The following is a 22487-nucleotide window of genomic DNA, read 5'->3' as shown; positions in this document are numbered from 1 at the left end:
CGCGCTGCAGAGAGAGGTAGTACATTTGACGCCCGGCGACAACATTTTTGGTTGTTGTTCAAACGGACGCTATTGGCTGGATTTTGCCACCGGCGTTGGCGTCGCCGTCATTCACCGTAAATGGATACGTATTTATATATATGAAAACGCAAGAAACAAATAATCCAGAAAAAGGCTCCGGTGTGCGGTATCAATCCTCCGATTACTGAATTGTGAGTGCGAGGCGTTAGCCACTGAGCCACGAAAGAGCACCTCCTTCAACGTTCAAACGGCAAGCTATTTATATGTACCACTTACCTCTGGCAATTGGCATCTAGAGGGAACAACTATCATGTTTTCAGCATTAGCAGTGAGATGGCGCAATGAGCGCGCGTCGGCAGATCATCACGACGCGGTGGCACGCGCTCTCATTTCTCACACGTACTTTGCCCCGCGGAGAGGGGATGGTCTCGCGTGCGCTCGCTTATCTCGCTGTGGGGACAATGGTACGCCTTGGGCTTTAACCGGAGGAGTCTGTTGTAGTTACCGGACACACAGTGGTCAATGCACTCTTTGCACAGTCTTCGTTTGCGAAAAGAGGGCGCTTTTCAGGCACAGCGAACAACTGATAGGCTTATTCGCATTCATTTGTACCTGTGAGTACGTTTCGTGCGTCATTTGTGCTTAAGAATTGCGGGGCATGTTTCGATCTGCTTGCCATTCTTCGCGTGACCTTCCAATTTGTTGCTATCGCGTTCATTGCTTCGCCTTTGCAGCAAGGCTGTGAGTTTTGTTTATTTGCAATCTGTTAGTATGTTTTACAACGTCATATCCGTGACGGAAATGTGTGAGCAGAGTCGTGGTGGACTCCAGCATAAAATACTTTCGTGTTAAAGATACACACATAAAGGATGATGAAATTGACTAACGAATCATCAAATAATCAATTAATCGCTCACTAAGCTAAGCACCTCCTATAATCTGGAGTTGTGCGCTGCACAACGTCCTCCCCTCTTTTATTGATCCCTGAGACACAAAAGAACAAAACATTATGGAGATTAAAAGAGATTAACGCAAGAAAACACTGCAGCTATTGACACAACATAGTCGCTTAAGATCTCTTATTTCTTTATTAATCTCGCGTTACTAGGTTTGGATTATCAAAAAAGGAGAATGGAGATCGAAGTTACTGTGTCAGGAATCCACCAACTACACATCCGTTGTTTTTTTCATTTTTTTTTCTAAAGCGTCTAAATTTTTCACTTTTTTAATGCTATGAGGTCAATGTTTATACCGTAGAACATTGAAAAAGGTGAAGGTATATGGGAAATAAATCATTAATAAAATAAGTTATAAATGGCAAGTCATGTACTAGTTAGTTTGCATTTGTCTTTAATTTTCTTTAATGCTATCAGGTCGGTTCCTATACAAATTAAAGAAAAAATGAAGATGTAAGCTAAATGAATAATTTTTCAGCTATAATATAATTGCCAAGTCAAGTGTTAGTTTGTTAGTCTTTTTCTCAATCTGTACCTACGTATCGGCATTTTTATGATTAACTGTTTACTGGAGTTCTTCATAAAAGGTTGCAGCAAAGTTCCATTTGAGGTTGGTTTGCAAGCTGCGTATCAATTTTCGGCGACGTGGCGTATTTTCAATGCGCACGAATGGCGTGGAGGACGAGCTGCTAGCCCTTAATAGAACGAGCTCACCTCAGCCGGGATCGAACCCACGACATCGCGCTCAGCTGCGTAACGTCACTGTGATCCTAATATGTCCGTTATGGCTACCATTGTTCGCGTTGCGGAATATGACAGCCCAGCCAATCGCTTATCAGGACGGGCGCCCTATAGATATACACGCTCTAATCTCTTTCAAATAGCCTCGTGTCGCACTATCGTCTCATTAAATAAGCGGGAGGGCGGAAGTCACGGAGCCGAGGTGCTTCCTTGGCCGCATTTATCAATTTCGCGTGTGAGTTCACGAGTTTTGTTTTTATTTTGTGGGACTGTGGGTGATAAGCGAATATCAGTTCCGGAGCTTCGTCGTGACATGGTAATGCAGGCTGCCTGCTTTCGTGCGGTCTCTGTGTCCTGTTTGTGCGGCTGCCTACTACGCGATCAGTCGCGACCACTCGCGGGTCGTCCCGACCAACTCCAATCCCTAGTGTGGTGTGTTTCGAATTCCGCTTTACTCGATCAGATGGATAATGCGGAATAAGCTCGTTTCAGCCGGTGGTTTGTCTGCTATGCGACGTGAGTATGGACGTACTTTTTTGGCAGTGCCTACGTAGGAGCGTGATCACGAAATTGCTTGAGTCACAATGAGTTTACGACGAAAAATCTCTGACTCCTCTACAAATGGTTTGGCACCTTCCTTCGAGCCAAAGATGGGATGATGCTTTCGCCGACATACCTCCGTGGTCTGCCGAAGGACCCTAAAATAAAGGGGCGCGTGGGAACAATCGAGGTAGTCATAGCGGGCCACGCTCTTTCGCTCTTCCTACCTTTGAGTAGTGTACATACATACGTACGTACGTACATAGCTTTTTTCAGTGAATTGAAGGATATAATATTGGTGGCAGGTGGGTGAAATTATTAGCAAATTGGTGATAATGAACCTACACACTAGATTCCTGCCTTGTAAATAATTAAGACGTTCACTATAAATATTTAATGAAATTTCTAAACATCAACTTTAGGGAAGAAATGAGATTTGTCAAATTCCAGAGCACCTTCAAAGACCCCAGTGCATTATTCACGATAAAGAAAGTGCCACGTTTACCATTTTCTCCAAACTGCAAAGAAATTCTACAAAAAAATATAATAAACGTGACAGCGCATTCGCCCGCTACGATCGAGCTGCTCCCGAGCATGGTTGGAGTGAACATAATCGGCTGTGGCGGCAATAGGCCAGCTCCGTTGCAGCGGTAGGCCCGCAAGTTGGGGGTGGTTTTTAAAGATGATAGTCTTTCTTGGGGACCTTCAACGCAAAAATTTTGGTCTGTCTATCTGTACATTTGTCTGTTTGTCCACTCTTACCGGCATCGGGTACATGAAACAGCCAACCCCATCCGCAGCGACCACCAATGTTGCTCGAGATTGAACGTTCATGCTTGTGCAATTGTCAATTAAAAAGCAATTATTGCACATGTCTGGGGCACCATAACAACATGCATACATTCTGCATATGCATCTGTTACTATAAAACGCATACATAAGTAATATGAGAACCATAGCGCTCATCACGCTGTGCTTATCATGCAACGCTTGCACGGAACGGGGAGTGTTTCCAACGCTTTGCTACGACGAGATTGTGGTGGCATCTACCCGTCGCCTTGCGTTTTACACCTTATCACCTCTGAGACGGGCGCGCACGGGAACGTGCTTTGTTTTCAAAAAGAAACTGCCAGATGGTGCTCATGTCTCACGTGTGGCCTCCGCTGCACACTCGAGGCACTCTAACGCAGCGCCTCCGGAATACCATTCATCAATTTTCTTGCGCAGAACACCAAACAAATGTTTGGGACACGTTTGCCACTACTTGTACCATCACGTTCGACAACTGGCTGACGTGGGCGTGGGTTCGATTCTCGCTGTGAGCAAATATATCTATTACTTATTTTTTTTTGCACATTTATCGTTTTTTTTTTTTGGTCACAGACAAGGTGATGGTCTTTTGCTCACAACCGATGACGCTGACGCAAAACGTTCGCGAAACGAGTTCTTTAAAGTTTTCGCACTAAAAAAAACAATATTTATGAGACTTATGAAAGCGTAGTGAACATTGTAACCACGATTGACGTTAAATCGATATAACGCCCACATCAGAGGAGATCATGACATATTTAATGTTTATTGATTTTGTATAAAATTAGGTTGCGCCAACATTACCCCGCCATGCGGGGGGGTTTTTTTTCGACGCAGTTTCAAGACCTATACACTGTGAACCGGTACGCACATTTAAGGGTGTTTTACTGTGTCTATAACCAACACCCTTTCTTCTACGATAAGGGTGTTTTGACAAACCAAAACACCCATCCCATGAGTGTTTTGGTATGTCAGTACACTCTTTCCTCTGAAGGGTGTTTCAACAGCCATCCACCCTTGCACCATTAATAAAAAATGTTATTACACCCTACACCTTTAAACAAAGGGTGCTATTCCACCCTTATGGATTCCTAAATGAAAAGTGCTATTACACCGTTACAAACTTAAATGAAGGGTGCCATTAAACTATTTACTCGGAAGCCGTGCTTCCTCGTGCTGCTCCTTGTTTGTGTGTTAGTAGTTATTGGAAGGTGGTATTTGTTTTACAGCCCAATACCTCTCTTTTCAAGCACTGTGAGTTTAGAAAAAGCGGTTAAGGACTTAGAGTACTTGGTACTCGACTATGGGAGATTATAAAGAAATCCTGTGGAACTCGCACTATATGAGGCCGCGTTGACAATAATTACGCCGTGAATGAGTTCACGGCCTCAGCAAGAAAGAGTTTGAACATGGTAGCATCAAATCGCATTTGTTGATCTGTGGGTGTAGATTAATAGTACTGTGCACCCTACTATGCGACAGCATAAAGCCGTCCCACAGGCGTCACACTTGACGTGGCCTAGATGACAAAAATTACAGCGTAAACGAGTTCACTAACGCGAACAACACACTGCCTACACATGCATATATTTTGTCATCAAGTTACCTCCCCTCCATGATTCATAATATTACAGGTTGGAGCCATGAAACGTCACAAGCTACCGCATATTCTGCTTGCCACTCAATGACAGGCAGAATATGGAGTGGCGTTTATTTATTTATTTACAGAACTCGCACTTTCTAAGATGCTGAAGTTTTATAGAACAATGACCACATGGAATATAGCACTGCTAGATGCCTTGTCGATGCAAAGACGAATACCGACATGAAAACAGAATAGTTTGTTCAACAAGCAGAATCATTGGGAAGCATTATAATGCCACGCTCTTGAAAAGGGGAGGATCAAAAGAGCAGAAAGTGGAACGCCGATTTACCCACTGTTTATTGACAATGTGGGACGTGCACACGAAAAAAAAAAGAAAAGAAGGCATCTCTCCGCATGTGTGAGCAGCCAACACTTGACGTGCGGCGACATGGTCAAGACAACATATTATCTGGAAAGTGTATTTCTGTCGAATACGAAGTCACACACACACACACACATATATATATATATATATATATAGTGTCATCGACACAATCAGTTCCTTTCTTTTTTATAAAAGCTTCCAACAGTTCTCTAGCAGTTTGTTTGCTGCTTTCATGATTTACAGATTAGTGATTGTGCAATCATGATTTACAAGCTAATTTCAGTCGATAAATTAACATTAGCAGAGTTAGACAGCTTCGATATCCCAATAAAATGACTTACTTTAAACCTCCCCAAAAGAGCTGTAACAATAATAATAAAACATGATATTACAGTAGAATTATGTCTAGCCATGCGAACCTGCCACATTATAACACACCAGATGAAAGTGCTTGGCAAGGTATAGAAGCCGAGGCATCCCATATCAGTAGCCTAGCTATCGCATGATACCGCTTGTAATTAAAAAAAAACACGGATTGGTGCAACAAAGATGCAGAAACATGTACTCATTACTGTAACAACATTAACCACCCAACGAATCGTCATTGAAAACCTCCTACGTGTGATCATTGCAGCCCTCCTGCTGTACTTGAAGGCAATAGCATTGAGCAAACGCTTGTGACACCCTGCATCATGTGTGTGTTACTAACTTCCGCTCTCCTTCTCTCTCTCATTCACTTCCTTATTCCTCTCCCTTTGTGTAGGGTCGCAAACTGGATGTAATCTGGTTAACCCCACTACATTTTCTATGCTCTTTCTCTGAGTACGTTGCCAGGATTCGAACTCTACGTCTTCTTGCTTAGCGGTGCGACCATTAAACCACGAACGCGTATGTAATACATGTATAAAAACACTCCAGGTACTCAAACGCGCCCTAATCTAATCTTGATCGCCTTTGGCACCTGCTTACACAAACTTCACGACACCGAGCCGTTTGCTCGTGCTGTATTTGTATCGGGACAACGCTTCGAAAGACTCCGCTCGTCCCCTCTGTTTGAAGTGTATAAGATAAGACCAACGCCTGGTTATTTACCGTCAGTATATATGTCTGCCATGCTTTCCTTTTTTCTCTTGGGGTGGGAGGATTCTTCTACTGGCACGTTGTGTCCTGTCTATTGACTTGAGCTTGTTGTGCCTAATCATAATAGAAGTGCACAATGACAACAGAGTTCTGTTTGGTCTTTCTTGTCTCTGTTGTATTGCGCTGTTTGATACGATGATTATGTCTTCACTACATTCGCACTTATTCAGGGGTTGAGGGGGGGGGGGGCAAGCAAAATTTTTGGGCCCCTGTTTGAAGTGATGGGGGAGGTGGTTGCCTCTTTAGCTTCATCTTCGTTCACCCACTGCGATTGCGTAGACGTCTACAGCGCGTTTTATTATGTAATATCACTGATCCTACGTGTGAAACCCACGATAAAATTACGAGGAACATCGGATGTTGCGAGTCTGTGGATTTATTTTGACAACCTCGATATTGCAAACGTGCAGCATTAACTTATGTACACAGCAGAATTGTATAGTTGCCCCGTCGCTTTCAATGTTTATAGCGCAGTCGTTCGATTGTGTTAGCACCGGGCAGAAATCTTTGTCATACCCAGACGGCGAAGCTCGTTTTATCTTTCACGATGCCGCAGATTTATTTGTCATAAAAGATAAATCTTTCTCTGAACTCAGTTAATTAATTTGATCAACTTATTCTTGGTTATTATGCCACTCTTTCTTCACCAGTGCTTGACGATAAATTTTGTTCCCTCTTGCAGGGTGTCCGAGTATCTGATGGGAGACCTGGACACAGGCTCCACAAGCGCCATTGGCAAGGCACGGGTAATGCTAAGAGTATATTACTAGGTGTCTCAGCTAATTAGGACCGTGATTTAAAAAAACAATGCCCTCTAGGAATGTTTTGCATGTGAATTAACAGTAGTTGTCGTGTGTGCTCACATTTTTTTTTCGTTGCGAATATTAATTAGTTAAACATTTTAACTAACACGCTTCCTCGTTCCCTTTTGAATTGGTGAAATGCTAACTTTAAATTGTAGGCTGCCTCAAGTTACCTCAAATGCAAGCCTTCATTCTGTGCTGAGATCTTCTTGTAGGTGTTTTTTTTTTTCCGAGATATAACGAAAGATTGTCACACGCATAGTATGAAATAGTATTTGTTACGTGTCAGAGTTCATTGGACAACATTTATCCCTAGTTGTAACCTTTACCACGGTTTCCCTTTTTTTCTCGAAAGTGCAGCATTACTGCCTGCTTATTTTCTTGTTAATTATATTTTACTCACAGAGTTGCGAGAACCTTCTGTCCCCAGACAAACAGGCGCCGACAACACGGTCCTATGGTGAGTGCTTCGATACTGTGTTGTTGTAAGGAGTTGCAATGTTTTGTTCATATTGTATATCTAACGGTATCAATCATTCGTCTTTTTAAAGTATTTCCTTATGCGTCCTGAACCTTTGCACTCTGTTTCAAGAGCATTTTCTTCGAAGATACTTTTCGTTTCTCGACATATATTACACTTTTATAAATATTTGTGCGTTCATCGTTGCCCACTAACGCAATTTTTTAAACGTCACTTTCTCGACTCATCGTGATATTAGGGAGTTTTAGAATACCGTTTGCAAGCGCTGCGGGCGTTGCGGGCGCCATAAGAGTTTTAGAATAGCGTTTGCCCTGCTGCGAACCTCAACGCACGATCGCAGCGACACCGTGGCCGTGTGTGGCACCGGCACCGAATTACTCTTCTGTTACAAGCACTTCAGGTTGAGCATTTGCTTCCGGTTTATCGAACATATGCAGTCTTCTAAAATTCTGTACGCCATGAAAGTGACGTAATCCTAAAAAAATTGGCGATACGATGGCTCTAGCGAATCCACGTATAGTGGCGTTCATGTTGCCAACAGTTGCGCCAGCTTGAAACAGACTCTTTGTATGAAGCATATTAAGAACACCTATGACACTCCGTATTTCAAGATATATTGAAGGAAAAATGATTTCCGTAATGCCACGCATTTAAATTTTTCGGAGAAAATGGCTTTTTTTACCGGAAAGACTAGAGCGAGAGAGAGTGATAGGGACGAAGGACTGAACAAAATATGCCATTCCTTTATATCTGAGCTTTATTAGAACGAGATAAATTGCAGAATATATAATAAAGTTATCAATACGATATGATTCGTGAAGGTATTGCCAATCATGCGTTTGGAAGGAAAAAAAAACTTTTTATACCTTTCTGCAATTCGTGTTGCTCACTGAGCTGGAAAAGCACACTCATTTTGATAAAAAGGACAATGAGGTAACGATGATACGCTTGTCTACAGTTACTTATTTACAATACGGTCAATTGTAGAAGGGAATGCTCGAATGAGCATATTTCGCCTTGCTCGCCCGCCAACTGCGAGTGGGTGGGTAAACTTTGTCCGACCATGGCAGTATAGCCTGTCGAAACTGTCAACTAAGAGAACATCTTATTGTCACGGGGTCGTGACGTGGCCAAAGACAGGAAACTTCGTGTTGGGATTTAACTGTTTATTTGGGCGAACCTGTGCCCGGTAAACGGAAAGTCTAATTACAGCAGCAGTCTTGCACAGATAGCAGTCTCGGACTGATAGCGGCGAACGCAGCGTCGGCCTTCGATCAACAACTGACAAGCGGCGAAGCGCGTCGGCATTTATACCCTTGCCGTCGTATGTTCTAGCGTTATCGCTGGCGGTGGCGTAGGTTCCAGAACAATCTGTACCGTTCGCACAGTGGGCGTGATCTTATCGAAATGGTCTACTACAGTCAGTCCGGAACCTTCTCGAAACCTGCAGGCGCGGTTTGCGCCGAGAATCGTGTGGTGTTTCGGAACGATAACAAAAACTTGTGAAATGGAACGTGGCATTATGCAAACCTACGCCTTTGCAAGAAAGTGAAATTCGAACATGTCTCGCACACGAACGTTCCACTTAGCAGTGCACCCATATGCGCATGGCCCCTGCTACTCCTCGAGCAACCTTGTCTGCTTCTCCGTAAAATTCATGTTGTACTCATTCCACTTAGCAAAAGTCCACTGTTTCAACCGGTGTTTGTGGCACCGGAGATCCGGGATCAATATGTCGAGGCAGGAGGAGGTTGTACTTCGTAGAGAGGGTTTATTTACATTATTTACATGGCACGGGCTCTATGGCCTGAAGCTCTACATTGAAAGCTCTACATTGAAAAAAGCTGTCTCTTGAACAAGCTCCGTAAACCACACTCAGCAGCCCGCGAGGGCTGATTAAATACAATCTCATCTCCCCAGATCCCTAGATCGGGGAATAGGTTCATACGACACTGTCCAATAGTATGTTCCGCTGCACACACGAGTGTTATTATGCTGGCACCGCCGCCAACATACGCATACGCAAATACTCAAACACGTGTATGGTCCCGGTGATGCTGCCACTTTCGGCGAATCTTGCTTGAGCGGGGTGAAGCGAGTCTGTCATCTCACCATTCGGGCTGACCACCCATGCTTTTTCGAAAGGCAGTTGCGGTCTAGGCGCCTCCGAAGGGTCATGCCTGGACATCTGGTGCTGATTTGGGCGTCGGCAGCTCATCAGTCAAACACGCACAGCGTGATGGTCCGACGTCCGCAATCGGTGGAAGCTCGGCATTGTGGCTTTTACCGGGGCTCGAAGACGCCAAGTGTCGCACCTTTGCGCAGACCCAAAGGACAGCCGTGCTGCGTAAAGTAATTTCAGCCTCGCCGCGCCCAGCACATGGAAACAGCAGGGCGTCTTGGGGCTGCTCCTTATCTCCAGAAAATGACGAGGCGGCTGCCTTTTTTCATTTCTGGCGGCCGCGGCAAAAGGGTGGCCCACCAAACACAACACCACTCAGCAAAGGTCTACTCATTCCAATGATGCAAAAAATACGAGCCTGTGCTATTTCCTAATGGCCAGGTGGTCTATACCTTAGACGGCCGTTGACACAACGGCCCGATGGGTTGTCGAAATATTCTTCTCACGCTTTTGTTTATTTTTCTTTTTTTTCATTTCTGCAGCATCCGCAATGACGCTAACTGGTCCCGAGGCGGACGCCAAGTTGATGCGCATCGATGACGGCGTCGAGTTTGCTCTGCGACGCGCCAAGGTGTGGTCCAAGTACGCCAAGGACGTCATCAGCTATGTCGAAAAACGCGCAAACCTCGGTGAGTGTCGAGCACTTTCAATCGCCCTAAGGGGACTCTCGGATAGTTCTTTTTTTTGTCTCTCACTCGTTCGAAACGTCAAAAACGCTTCGGAGCCTATAGAGCGCATGCTGAAAGCTTCTTTCTTTCTGTCTGTCTGGGGCCCTGGCACTGTTTCACTCATTTCAGACTTGGAGCTGAGCAAAACTGTGCCTGTCACTTCGTACTATCTAACTATCACCAAATAAGTAGCGTAACCACTGTCAAATTAAGCTTGTCCTACGCTCCTCTTTCTCATTGCAGCTAGTCTGTAGTTCATTATGTCTTTTTCATAAAATTTACAACTTCTATTGGAAAAACAAATGACTCACAAGGTCCTCACATACAGAGTTCCCCATCTATCTTTAGCCAGAATATAAAAATATGCCGACACACGCAATGACAACGCAATCAAATGCATGTTACCGACTGTTGCCTGGAGTTAGACTATCTTTTGTGTTCTGATTAATCGCTTAGTGGGGTCAATTTCATTAGCTAACTTTTTAAGCAACAAAAACGGGCTGAACATTTCAATGAGAAAGTTGCTCATCGGTTTGCAGAGCATCCGATTAGACAGTTTCGAGCTTTATATCTGTTAATTTTTGGTGTTTTCCTACTAACTGCAAATGCCCGCGGAATGCAAAAAAATAAGAAACAAGTGACAAGCCTGCTCACGTGCAGACGCGCACGATGATTCTAGTGCTTCCTAACATTCCGTGTATGAACGACCATAGCATTAGCTCGATTGTGCTGCCTCGACCGGTGCCCCAATGATAGTGGTCGTAACAAGAACTTAATTTGGGCGAGTTGGTTTATCGTGGTTGTGTTAATTCTCTTCCTGAAGTTGTCGGGCTGTTACAAGAACACAACCACGATGGTGGTGGCTTTGCGATGAACACGTTTTGCTATCGGCCACAAAAGCGGTAACGGCTGTGACTGCTTACCACTGTCATGAACCGATGCGAAGGGCCCCGCCGCGGTGGTCTAATGGTTAAGGTACTCGGCTGCTGACTTGCAGGTCGTGGGATCGAATCCCGGCTGCGGCGGCTGCATTTCCGATGGAGGCGGAAATGTTGTAGGCCCGTGTGCTTGGATTGCGGTGCACGTTTAAGAACCCGGGCCCCGGTGGTCGAAATTTCCGGAGCCCTCCACTATGGTGGCTCTCATTATCATATGGTGGCTTTAGGACGTTAAACTTCATATATGAATCAATCAAACTGTGACGTCACGCGTAGAGGTTTAGACATGATATTTAAAAATGTAATCTTGACCTTGATTTTTCTACTTGATTAAATAACATATGACAGTGAGAATAACATCATTATAGCCTTAATAGTACCAAGCCCGCAGCAGGGGCTATTGTTTATTGCCCCCTCCCTCAAAATTTGAACAGATTTGTGTGTTTTAGCAAGGGCATTAATAAAGCGGCGGGTTTTTCAAAGTGTTCACAAGGTGCCCCCCCCCCTGGAAGGAATTCCTGAATACGGGCCTGCATGGTAAAATTTATCAATTTAAACTGATCTGCTTGCATTGTAACCATATACGCCCAGTATTCCCCGATTACAAAAGGTGCGCAACTATCATCGGAGCAGTGTTGATAGGAAACTCAGCCAGTGCATTGTTGAAGAGACGGGAAACGATTACTATAATGGTTTTGGTGCAGAAAAAGACACCAAATACTCCCACTAGTTTGAAAGCCAAGTGCTCGGCTACCACTTGTAGACAGACGATGACATAATAGTTTAATGTTACCAGTGATATTCTACAATGCGTCACGTGCTTTCTACTTTAAATTTTCGGTGAATCACTTAGATGCAGCCTTGTGACAACCGAAAAAGAAAGGGAGAGGGGGAGAGGAAGATAGAACTTTGCGATAAAAAAAACCAGAGCAGTTGACCCTTCTTGTAGGCTAGAACCATTCTGATTGATTGATATAAGTGGTTTAACTTCCCGAAACCACCATATGATTATGAGAGACGGCGTAGTAGAGGGCTCCGGAAATTTCGACCACCTGGGGTTCTTTAACATGCACCTAGATCTGAGCACATGGGCCTACAGCATTTCCACCTCCATTGGAAATGCAGCCGCCGCAGCCGGGATTCGATCCCGCAACCTGCGGGTCAGCAGCCGAATACCTTAGCCACTAGACCACCGCGGTGGGGTGCTAGAAGAGTTCTAGCCTTGCAGACAAGTTATAAGCCTGAAGAAAAGTCCACTCTTCGAAACGTTGGCTTGAGCTCACAACCCCCTGTCTACGAATTCCTTCACAGCACTTACACGAGATAATATCAAGGGAGGTGAGGGAAAGGCACGTTTAATTACCATAATTTTTTTTGGGAACCTTCAACGCCAAAATTTTGCTCTGTCTGTATGTCTGCCCTTAAGGAGAATCTAAAGGCACGAGACGATATTTCGAACGGCCGCCCTCTTCGAGGCCGGCGCCGCGTCGGCAATGGTCAGATGCCGTCGGGTGGGACCGCTCGCAGTGTTTGTTTGTTTACAATCCCTCCTGACTGCCATCTTTGCTCTGGAGGCTCGGACTCTTCGGGACGCAGCGCATCTGTTTTGACGTATACGAAGTTCCCCTTCCATGCTCCCTGTGCTGTGGAATACTTTTCATTCAAGAATGTCATCGCTGTTCGTTGTCGTAAGTGATTGTTGCGCCTTCTGCTGGCAGAAAAAGTCCAGTGATAGCCGAAAGCTTTTTATGATAGCACCCGTTAAGTGCAACCACATGCGACAAAAGACATGGTTACGTAGAATCAAAAATGAGAACTTCAGGCCTACATTTTCGAATCCACTTTGCGAAATAAGTTGCACGTCTCTCAATATGAGTATGGTTCGATGTTTGCTCAATTGAATGCCTGCTCTAACGCCGTAGATAAGCGCAGTTAATTGTGCACGACGTTGCAATTTCTCACTCGGGTTTCATTACCGCTTCTGTGGCGGCAGTTTTTTTTTTAACAATACAAGCTTACGTGTTCTGCTTGTGGTTAAGCGCCGGCTGCTTTGAGTCCGCAATACTGGTTTGTGTGTTCAGAATGTACACGGAAAGATGCTCGAAATTGTGATTACGGAACTTCAGAGATTTCGCGTTCCTGTCTTGAATAAACAAAACTGAGCAACTCACATTATGATTGGTACTCTCCGCCAAATTTTCTTGCATGCTCGTACATTTCAGGTCAAATTGCTTTTTGTTGCTCTTTTACGGTGACTGATCAGCCGGGGGGACTTCCGATGCAAGGGCATGTGGTTATGCAAAGCGTGCATGCCTTTGAGTCACTGTGTGCGTGCATCATTTAGAAACCTCGCATATACGTGTCATTTCGTGTGCCATTTCGTGTGAAGGTTTATATCCGCAAGTGGAGCTCTCGCGAAGTAATCGCGTATATTGGCACGCTAGTTAATTCATACACAAGCTCATTTTTTCCGCGATACAGTTCGAATGTCAGATACGTACGTCCACAAGGCGCACTTCTGAAATAAGATCGGTGCATCTAACCACTTCACGAAACAACCACAGATGTTTTAGAGTATCAAATGTGCGCCTTCTGACACATTATTAAGGCCTTAGATGCCTCACCAAACGTTAAAATTGACCGTCGGCGACATCGGCGTCTCGAGTCGACAGGCTCAACGCGTGTTGTTGCTTTCACTGCATGACGGTCACTGTGAATGATTGATATGATATGTGGGATTTAACATCCTAAAACCACCATATGATTGTGAGAGACGCAGTAGTGGAGGGCTCCCGAAATTTTGACCACCTATAGGGATCACTGTGAATGCTCTCTGCACAAATTATGTACTCTATAGACGGTTTCGCCAGAGCCTGCCGGTCTCTAGCAACATTGTGCGTTCACCGGAAAACCACCCCTGGAAGCTTCCGGTGTCGCTTGTTTTTGCGTGGTTTTAGTGTTTATTGCTGGCCGCGCCTGCTTGTGTTCCCATGTTTTATGCGGATAAAATTGTTCCGATGAAGCGCTTGCGACTCGAGCAGAGCTGTGTCAAGGCAGGATCCAGTCTACATGCCTAAATTAATTTTCTATGCTAGTCAAACCTATTCTGTTTTCCGACTGACGACGATAGGAAGAGCACCTGCATTGTAGCGATCACGCGAGAAAACGGGATTCCCACTAAAAGTGCGTAGGTTTGTTCTGCACTTCATCAAAGACAATGCAAAGCTCAGTGCAGACGGATGGCACAGAGGCGATTCTCAGACGTTAGACTAGTCGAAGGCGCCCGGTTACTGAAACTCATCATGCAGTCACTTTCGTGTTCCACCTGTGGCACATTAGTGTACTGACGCCTGAAATCAGCAGTAAAATGTAGAAGCTAACACTGAAAATTCATTGCAAGGGTGTTTATTTCATAGTTTTAGCGATATCAAGTATATGTGCACTGTTCGAAACAACACGGAAGGCAAAGTACCCGCGCTTAACATTAATCGCCGCTCAGTGCAAGTCGTGGTGCGCACGTTTCGTTGTCGTTGCATTTGGTTTTTTTTCAAGGGATGCCGGCGAATGGGATCTTATCTGTGCAAGCAAATGACTCGTCGCCTGTTTTTCTGCCGCTAATGAAGATCGCCGCATTCTCGCTAATGTATATTTTGGGTGTGAACATGGGCTGTAAATTTAGGTAGATTCAACTTGCATGTTTAATTCATGAATAGCTTACTCGTTAGTAAACCATAATAGTTCACTTGACCCTGCAGCCATAGTGGACGTCATCACATCAGCACATTTTAAAATTTCTCAGTCACATGAACACTTCGTATCGCCAGCGATTCCGATTGCTGCTGATCTCTTTAAAAAGCGCCCAGTGTGACACAGATGCAGAAATAAGCGTTTTATCCTGAGGTTGTATGCTTAGAAGAAAACACAAATATGTTCGAGGTTCAACAGGAGGCTGGTTGCCAGTTCTAGTCGAAAAGCTGAATTGAATAACTTCACAATGAATCGAGCGACTCTCTGCATGTCGACGATGTGGGTGTGCTTTGAAGAGGCCGACAGGGAAAAGACAGGTGTGCGCTGTCAATTCCCGGTCCGCGCCTTCAAAGCGCATCCACATTGTTGTCATGCAGAACAAACTGGCCTAATTAAGTTCGCTGACAAACCTCTCCTGCAGTTTATGCATTTTCTGTTTGTACAGACACGACCACTATCAGAGGCAACACGGAGCAGGGGGCCGCGCTCATCAAAACGCCGCGACGGATATTTTGCGCGGTGCCAATCGGCCACTCAAGTAGTGAGTCCCTTCATGTAGCTGCTAGACGTTGCTGCAAACACATTCTAAGGAATGTGCCAGAAATAACAGAGCAGCAAACTGAAACACACCATGAAAACACCGCCGGAACCATTGAAAAAGCATTGCCGGAAGTTCCGCATCAGAAGTCTACCGGGGTAGGCCGTTCGGCGCGAGCCAGTTTGTTTACAAACACCGAAACTGTCTATATATGGTGAAGTTTGCACCACCCGTGCGCGGAATAAGGAAAGACAGTTGCATAGTTCCATGGGTGCTATCACACCTGCTAACAGAAATATAAGCCAAAGCAGCCGCACATGAACGTTTGAGCGATGCTATTTACAGTGTAAAACTTATTCGGAGACACCCTAAACGACGGGCCAAGAAAAAAAGGTGGTTCTCGCTAACAATCACAGGTTTATGTTTAAGAACATACATACTAAGGGGTGATGCACACAAAGTCAACATCTGATCACTGCGACGCCGAGTGACTCGATCAAGGTGTGATCACACTTACGCGTTGCGCATGTGTGTGATCTGTCATGGGTTGAAGTTGCACTCATTAAGATAATTTAGGGTGAGTTGAACAGCTGGCCCGAACACTCTCAGTGTGCTGTCTGCCGAGCAAGCGCTCCCGCCGCAAAAGGGCGTCTGCTACGCAAGAGAAATGCAGGTGGCGCCATGTTCGAAAAGAGAGTGCAAAGGAGAGGCAACCGAGGAAAAACAAGAGCGGAGGAGGAGAGTGTCGCTACTTTATGGAGTTCTAGAGGCTTTAGTGGCACCTACCCGTCGCCTTGCGTTCTACACCTTATCGCCTTCGAGACGGGCGCATACGCCGCACGCTGCGTTTTCCAAGATAACTGCCAGATGCCTCATGTCTCACGTGTGGCGTGACTCGATGTGCTCGTTCGCCTCCGCTGCACGCTCTAGGTACTCTAACGCAGTGCCTCCAGAATACCATTCGCTGATTTTCTTGTGCAGAACATCAAATAAACGTTTTGTTCACTCTATCCAGACGCAAGACTATCGTCTTTCGACGACATTTGCAGTGTAACATGCAGATACGGAGCCAATTTTTTTTTCACCTTAAAACCTCCTCGCGTGATCTGTTTGTGACTAACAAGTGACTCGTCACGTGACCACATAACGAAACGGCCATAAGCAATTCAAAGGTAACATCATGTGGCTGCTGATATCCTATAAAAGCTGTCTCAATGCAATGTATTGTTTTGTTGCACTAAATGCCCAAGCACTTTTTCATTGCATTGTGGGGAAGCTCGGCTCGAGAAAAGCTTGTGCTGAGGAGACCCGATTGCATACGCAGAGGCCGAGCACGCCCGGAACTTGCTCAAGCTGGCGCAGACGATGCGGCCTGTCCTTAAAGAAGAGGTGAGACGACTTAGTCTGAATCACGGTTCGAATATTTTTGTTACTGTTGTTTATGATGATGATGAGGATCTGCTTTCGTCATAACAATAACTATAGCCACCAGAAAAATAGTTCTTCTTTGAGCTAGCGGCTTGAAGATGTTTTAAGCGTGAAGCATTCTAGGCACCCAGCGTGTCATCTATCTATCGATCACATGCTGCATGATGACGCTCAAGATTAGATGGTCGATACAGGTTCAAAACAATCCTAGCGATGTTCAAAACAGGGCTAAAATAAATGAATGATGTTTAAAATTATGTAATTAACCGAAACAAAAAGTCGAAATAATGGCTTCAATTATCATGAAATTGTCAGAAATCCTTCCTAAACATGCTGTTGACTCATGCGCCGCTCAATAGAGAGGACCACCGCCTCACAGGTTCACACAGTCTCTCTTATCAACAGAATGCTATGGCGCTACAACAGGAAGAGGAGAGAATCTGACGAAATTCGCTACAGACGACAGGTATCTCGACTGCCGTGACAAGCAGGCAGTCGATGAAGAGCATCAAAAGGCAACTGGAATGTTGCGCACCCAGTTTGAAAAATCCCTAACATGATTCGGCCCGTACCTGGAAAACCCTACGTCCTTAAGTAAATTAACATTCACGTCATCAACTTTACAAAATGAAATCACTGGATGACCGTTCTGCACAGTTCCACAGGTTTCGCAGTAGCAGTGCTGCATTTTTTTTTTCTGTAACGGTTCTTATGTATTCTTCATAATTCACATGTTGAAAGTGCGACTTCGCAAAGCTACATGGAGAACCTAGACGCTGGTGTACAGAGCTTGTACTGAACTGGGGATATTTCATTTCGAATTGGTGAAGTACAAGCGCCATGGTTTGTGTAATTTTCGTGTACTTTGTGTATACATAACCGTCCGACAAATAAGCGCAATACAGTCAAACCCATTTATAACGATTTCAAACGTGTCGAGATAAGTGGTCGTTATATGAGTAGTTCGTTTTATATGGACTCAGCCATAAAAACGTCCACTTAGTGGCCAAAGGGTTTATTTTCCATTTGTCATTCAAGAGTGCCAACAACCCCTCTGCTGACAAGTAAGGCTTTTTCGTGTGTTAAACAATGCCTGTTATGGGTTCGCGAGTTCATTGAACCACGTTCACAATGAACACGCGCCGTACAACTAAAGCGCGGTATCGACCGCCACCTCGAAGCAATCATCCCTGGCTAGTTGCGTGCAGCGCGTCGCTACTCGCCTCTCGCTGTCGCATGTCAGGTCATTCGCAATCTAATATGCACGTTTGTGCTTTCGTCATCCAAGCTTCACTCAGTATCGGGCTTGGATGCGGCGGGTTGCCTGTTCGTTGAACACAACGAAGACTAATTTTGCAAGCAACGTGCGCAAACGGCCTGCCTCGCATGACACGGCTGTGGTTAACTTGCGAACGGCAGCATGACGCGCTTGTACACCCGTCACTCCGCCCAGCAGATATCCGCAAATGACTGTGATAAGTTTGGGGGGGGGGGAGAGCCGGCAATGTGTCAACATTGCACGTTTATGGCCACCTGGCATCACTCTTTTCTGTTCCTTATCCGGTGCAAGAACCACTGCAACCGTGTGGAGGTTGTTATCACTAATCAGCCAACATCTGCCGTTACCATAAGGTGGAAGACGTTTTGCACATTGTGGCGTTGGAGAGTTGATTGTCACATTGAACTTTTATGCGACAAAATGTTATCGCTTCTTCGTTCAAAGGCATGGTTGGTTAATCTTCGGCGGTTGTAGATGCCGAGAACAGCGTCAGAAAAGCTTGCCGTGTGAAAGCTGACCGTAATTCTTCATGCTGCCTCTTTTTCTTTTTTCTTCTCATTTCTGTCCTGCCGATGAACGCCTCGAAAGTGAGTGACCTCGCTCACAACGTCAGAAATGATACGTGTGGTGCTCGCAGCGGTCTACGATATTTTAGTCGCAAATAATCCACAGTGGGGTACGCGCGAGCGAGCGCCAATCACATGCTTTAGAAAGCTTTTTAAAACATTGTTTTTGCTTCGTGCGCTCCATATTATTACCACGACCATGTCCAAAGTTTTCATCGTAAAAGTAGGACGCTTCGAAAGATGTTCGCTTTATGCAGACTCAGTTTCAAAGGGTAGCATAGGGAAGTTTTAAGTGCACCGAATTATGGTCTTTATAGCTGCTAGATCGTTATGTCTGTGGTCTTTATAGGTGCGTACGGCTGCAATATATTTACAAGTAGAGGTAATAACGTGCATTATATTCAAACGTAATGTCCTTTGAGTGCGAAAAAACACCTTGTGGTGCTCTTGTGTCGTTTCACAAGTAGTTCTTGGTTCAGTTGGTGAAGCTACGGAAGGTAATTATACAAGAGCAGCGTTTAAGCAACATGGTAGAATTTATAGTGAACAAAATCAGAACAAGCTGCATACTACTGTTTCATTGGAACTCTAGTAGAAGGGCGTATAGATTCTATAGATTCTGTGAAAATGCATTGGTGTGATTTGACTGCATTAGTGATAAAGTGTTACTTAACCTTTAAAGTCATGAACAACCATTGGACAAGAAGCGTAGCTGAGGCCAGCTGTTGTCCCCGAAATATGAACCTGTCTTCGGCAAAGCTGCAGGACAATGCGACGTTGTCATGTTGACATGGCGCATTCCCCTAGCGGGAATGTCGCAAAGTCTCTGCACACCCTTTGATCTTGGAAGTTAATTGCTGTTGGCTACAGAGGCTTCTCTGGCATCTCATTACCTTGAACTTCCCTGAGTCTGTTTCGTTTGAATTGTGACTTGTTGTGTGGTGGGGCGCAGAGCTTCCTGCCGTTCCAGTCAATCTACTGCACGGCCATTGACCAAGACCTGGACAACGCCAACAACTGCCTCTCAAACTGCACGCTTCTACACGACCACAAGTTCGTCGAGGTAATGAGTGCTCGCTTGCACGGACACAAAGCCATTCCTCCTCCTCCTTCTGCTTCTTCTTCTCCTCCTTCTTCTTCTTTTTCTTCTTCTTCTTATTGTTGTTATTATTATTATTATTATTATTATTATTATTATTATTATTATTATTATTATTATTATTATTATTATTGAAGTTCGGAAATCAACTAGATGACACCGACATGCACGGCAATCAAAGCATAAATGCGGGCAAAAGTGCTTTCGAAGTTGCCCAAATGAGATTTCTTTGGTGTGAGATGCAGTGCAGGCAACTTCTCGGCCAAACTAAGTGGTTGTTATTGAGTATAGCAAAACTAGATTTGAAAGTTCTCGATACATTGGACGGCGAAAGGAAAGTTGTCGTGTTAAACATAACTTGACGTGGCTTTTGTAACCTCGGAATGCCAGTAATGTTATAAATTTCTTAGTTCCCAATCCTCGTTCTGCATTTTTGTGTGTCTACAAACAGGAGGTATCTGAGGGTTTTTACTTTAGGACCCCTTTCTGTATTATAATTACTTCGTATTTGTATTATACCACTGTATCGTTTAGTACAAATAAGTGAATAATAAACAAGTCTTCATTATGAAAGCGTACAGACAGTAAGGCATACGCAACTTGCAAGTATGAAAACCGTGTATTGTGCCAGCTTTCTCTTATTTGCTTACTGTTGTCTAAAGTTATTTGAAGACACCCAAATAATGGCTCATCTGTTGCAAATTCGCCAACTGGTGATTCATTGATTGATTGATTTATAAGTGGGGCTTAACGTCCCAAAACTACCATATGATTATGAGAGATGCTGTAGTGACAGATTAGTGAAACATCAACAAGAGATTACAAAATACAAGTGGTCCCCAGAGCGCTAACTTGAGAGCACTGTCTTGTATAGCTAAATGCATGCTTATTAAAGATGGCTTCGGGCTCATTATATGCTTGAAAGCTAAAAATCGTGCTGACATTACGCTTGCTGCATAACAATAACAAGAATAATAAATACGTTTCAGTGAACCCTCCCGTCTTCATACTTTATTTATTCGTTACGTGTCCATTGACTTGTCCACCGAGAAATCAATGGGCAATTCAGGCATTAATCACATTTTAGCTGGAGCAGCATTTTACTTTTTATGCCACTATCATTCCCGCTGATTACATAATGCCGGGTGCACGTTAAAGAACCCCAGCTGGTCAAAATTTCCGGAGCCCTCTACTACGGCGTCTCTCATAATCATATGGTGGTTTTGGGACGTTAAACCCCACAAATCAATCAATCAATTACATAATGCCTGTTGCGTCCTGCGCTTTCAGCTCTTTTTTTTCAACTTTGCTTGATTCTTCGGGAATTCTGAACCATATTCAGCGTGCAATTCAGTGCAGCGAAGACATTCTCAAGGAAATGCATATCACCAGATAATTAAGCCCAGTAGTATCACATTTTTCAGAACACCCGCACAAGACGTTACGGTTGTGACGTTTTGCCTCATAAAAAATTAATTTTGAATGACCTAATAGAACAATTTAAAAGAGCCTTATGTTTCATATATGCTTGTATTCTGCATTTGCACAAACAGGGCTGAAGAACGGTGCTATGTTTCTCCAGTCCTCTGATCGTCTTCGTTCATAGCTGCATTATAAAGTGAAGCGGAGTAACCTGCCTGTGCAATGGAAAGTTCCTACTAATTAAACATGGTCTTCAAGGTAGTCTGAACGTATACCATAACACCCTTGAAGGGGCACTAAAGAAAAAAAGAACGATTTTATATGCGAAGCATCTCTTTGACTAGCCTGTGTAACGCTGTCTATCCGCTGTCTATACGCGCCGCTCCACGCTCCCCTCGCCGTAGTCGTTAGAATGATGCCAAGTAGGTCAAGTCGTAGCTGCACCTTGACGTCATTCTTTCCCTTACCCGCAGCAACTTCCGGCTCCTCCCAACACAGCTAGGCGGTGTTGCTGCTCAGCCGGCTAGCAAAACACTTCTCTATCTCTTCACTCTCTCCACACAACCCCCTCCCCAGAACGCTCGACCGCACGTTAAGGTGAAGCACTTTTTGGGCTCGTTTATTTGCGTTGAAACTTACACGAATACCAACCCGTCTCTAGTGTCTTTACGTTTTGAAGAAACCTTCACTTGAGTAAAGGCTACATAAAGTTTGGCTTCAAATATTTCTTCCAGCACCCGCGTCGAAGCCCGTTTCAGCCAGATCAATGGCGTGTGCACCGCTGCTGCTTCGCATCCCATCATGGTTCTCTTGGGGGATTGTTCATAAATTTTTTCTTGTATATACAGATTACTCTTTCATCACAATACGGAAGTCATCATGCTTGCCACTAAAATTCACCTAGGTAAGCAAGAGAACACGCTAGAATAAAATGCTGGTGGTGGGGACGCCACTTAAAATTTCCCACACCAAGGACATAACAACTTTTAACACCGTCTGCCTGGGCTAAAGTCATTCCCCCAAGTACATTGTATCCTGAGAAGTTCGTGGACCAAGTATGCCAAGTTTTGGAAAATGTTTCGTTCAGCCAGTGTTGTCGTAATTTCGAAAGCCGTGATCTCTTGTGCGGAGATTTTGGTGCGAAGCTGAAGAATGACA

General features: G+C 44.5%; 1 protein-coding gene across 2 annotated transcripts in view; it reads left to right on the top strand.

Moving 5' to 3' along the window:
- Positions 1 to 22487, top strand: part of LOC119181597 (rho GTPase-activating protein 45-like) — a 255502-nt gene that overhangs the window by 172687 nt on the left and 60328 nt on the right. For both annotated transcript variants that reach the window (XM_075875919.1, XM_075875918.1), the window contains 5 exons: positions 6861 to 6924; positions 7387 to 7441; positions 10127 to 10273; positions 16860 to 16924; positions 19761 to 19871. In XM_075875919.1, the coding sequence (XP_075732034.1) occupies positions 6861 to 6924; positions 7387 to 7441; positions 10127 to 10273; positions 16860 to 16924; positions 19761 to 19871 (442 nt within the window). The remainder of the gene's footprint in view (positions 1 to 6860; positions 6925 to 7386; positions 7442 to 10126; positions 10274 to 16859; positions 16925 to 19760; positions 19872 to 22487) is intronic.

This window comes from Rhipicephalus microplus, chromosome 10, assembly GCF_043290135.1.
Source record: "Rhipicephalus microplus isolate Deutch F79 chromosome 10, USDA_Rmic, whole genome shotgun sequence".
Classification (NCBI taxonomy): Eukaryota; Metazoa; Arthropoda; class Arachnida; order Ixodida; family Ixodidae; genus Rhipicephalus; species Rhipicephalus microplus.
The sequence above is the reverse complement of the archived record's forward strand: the minus strand, read 5'-3'. Positions and strand labels throughout refer to the sequence as shown.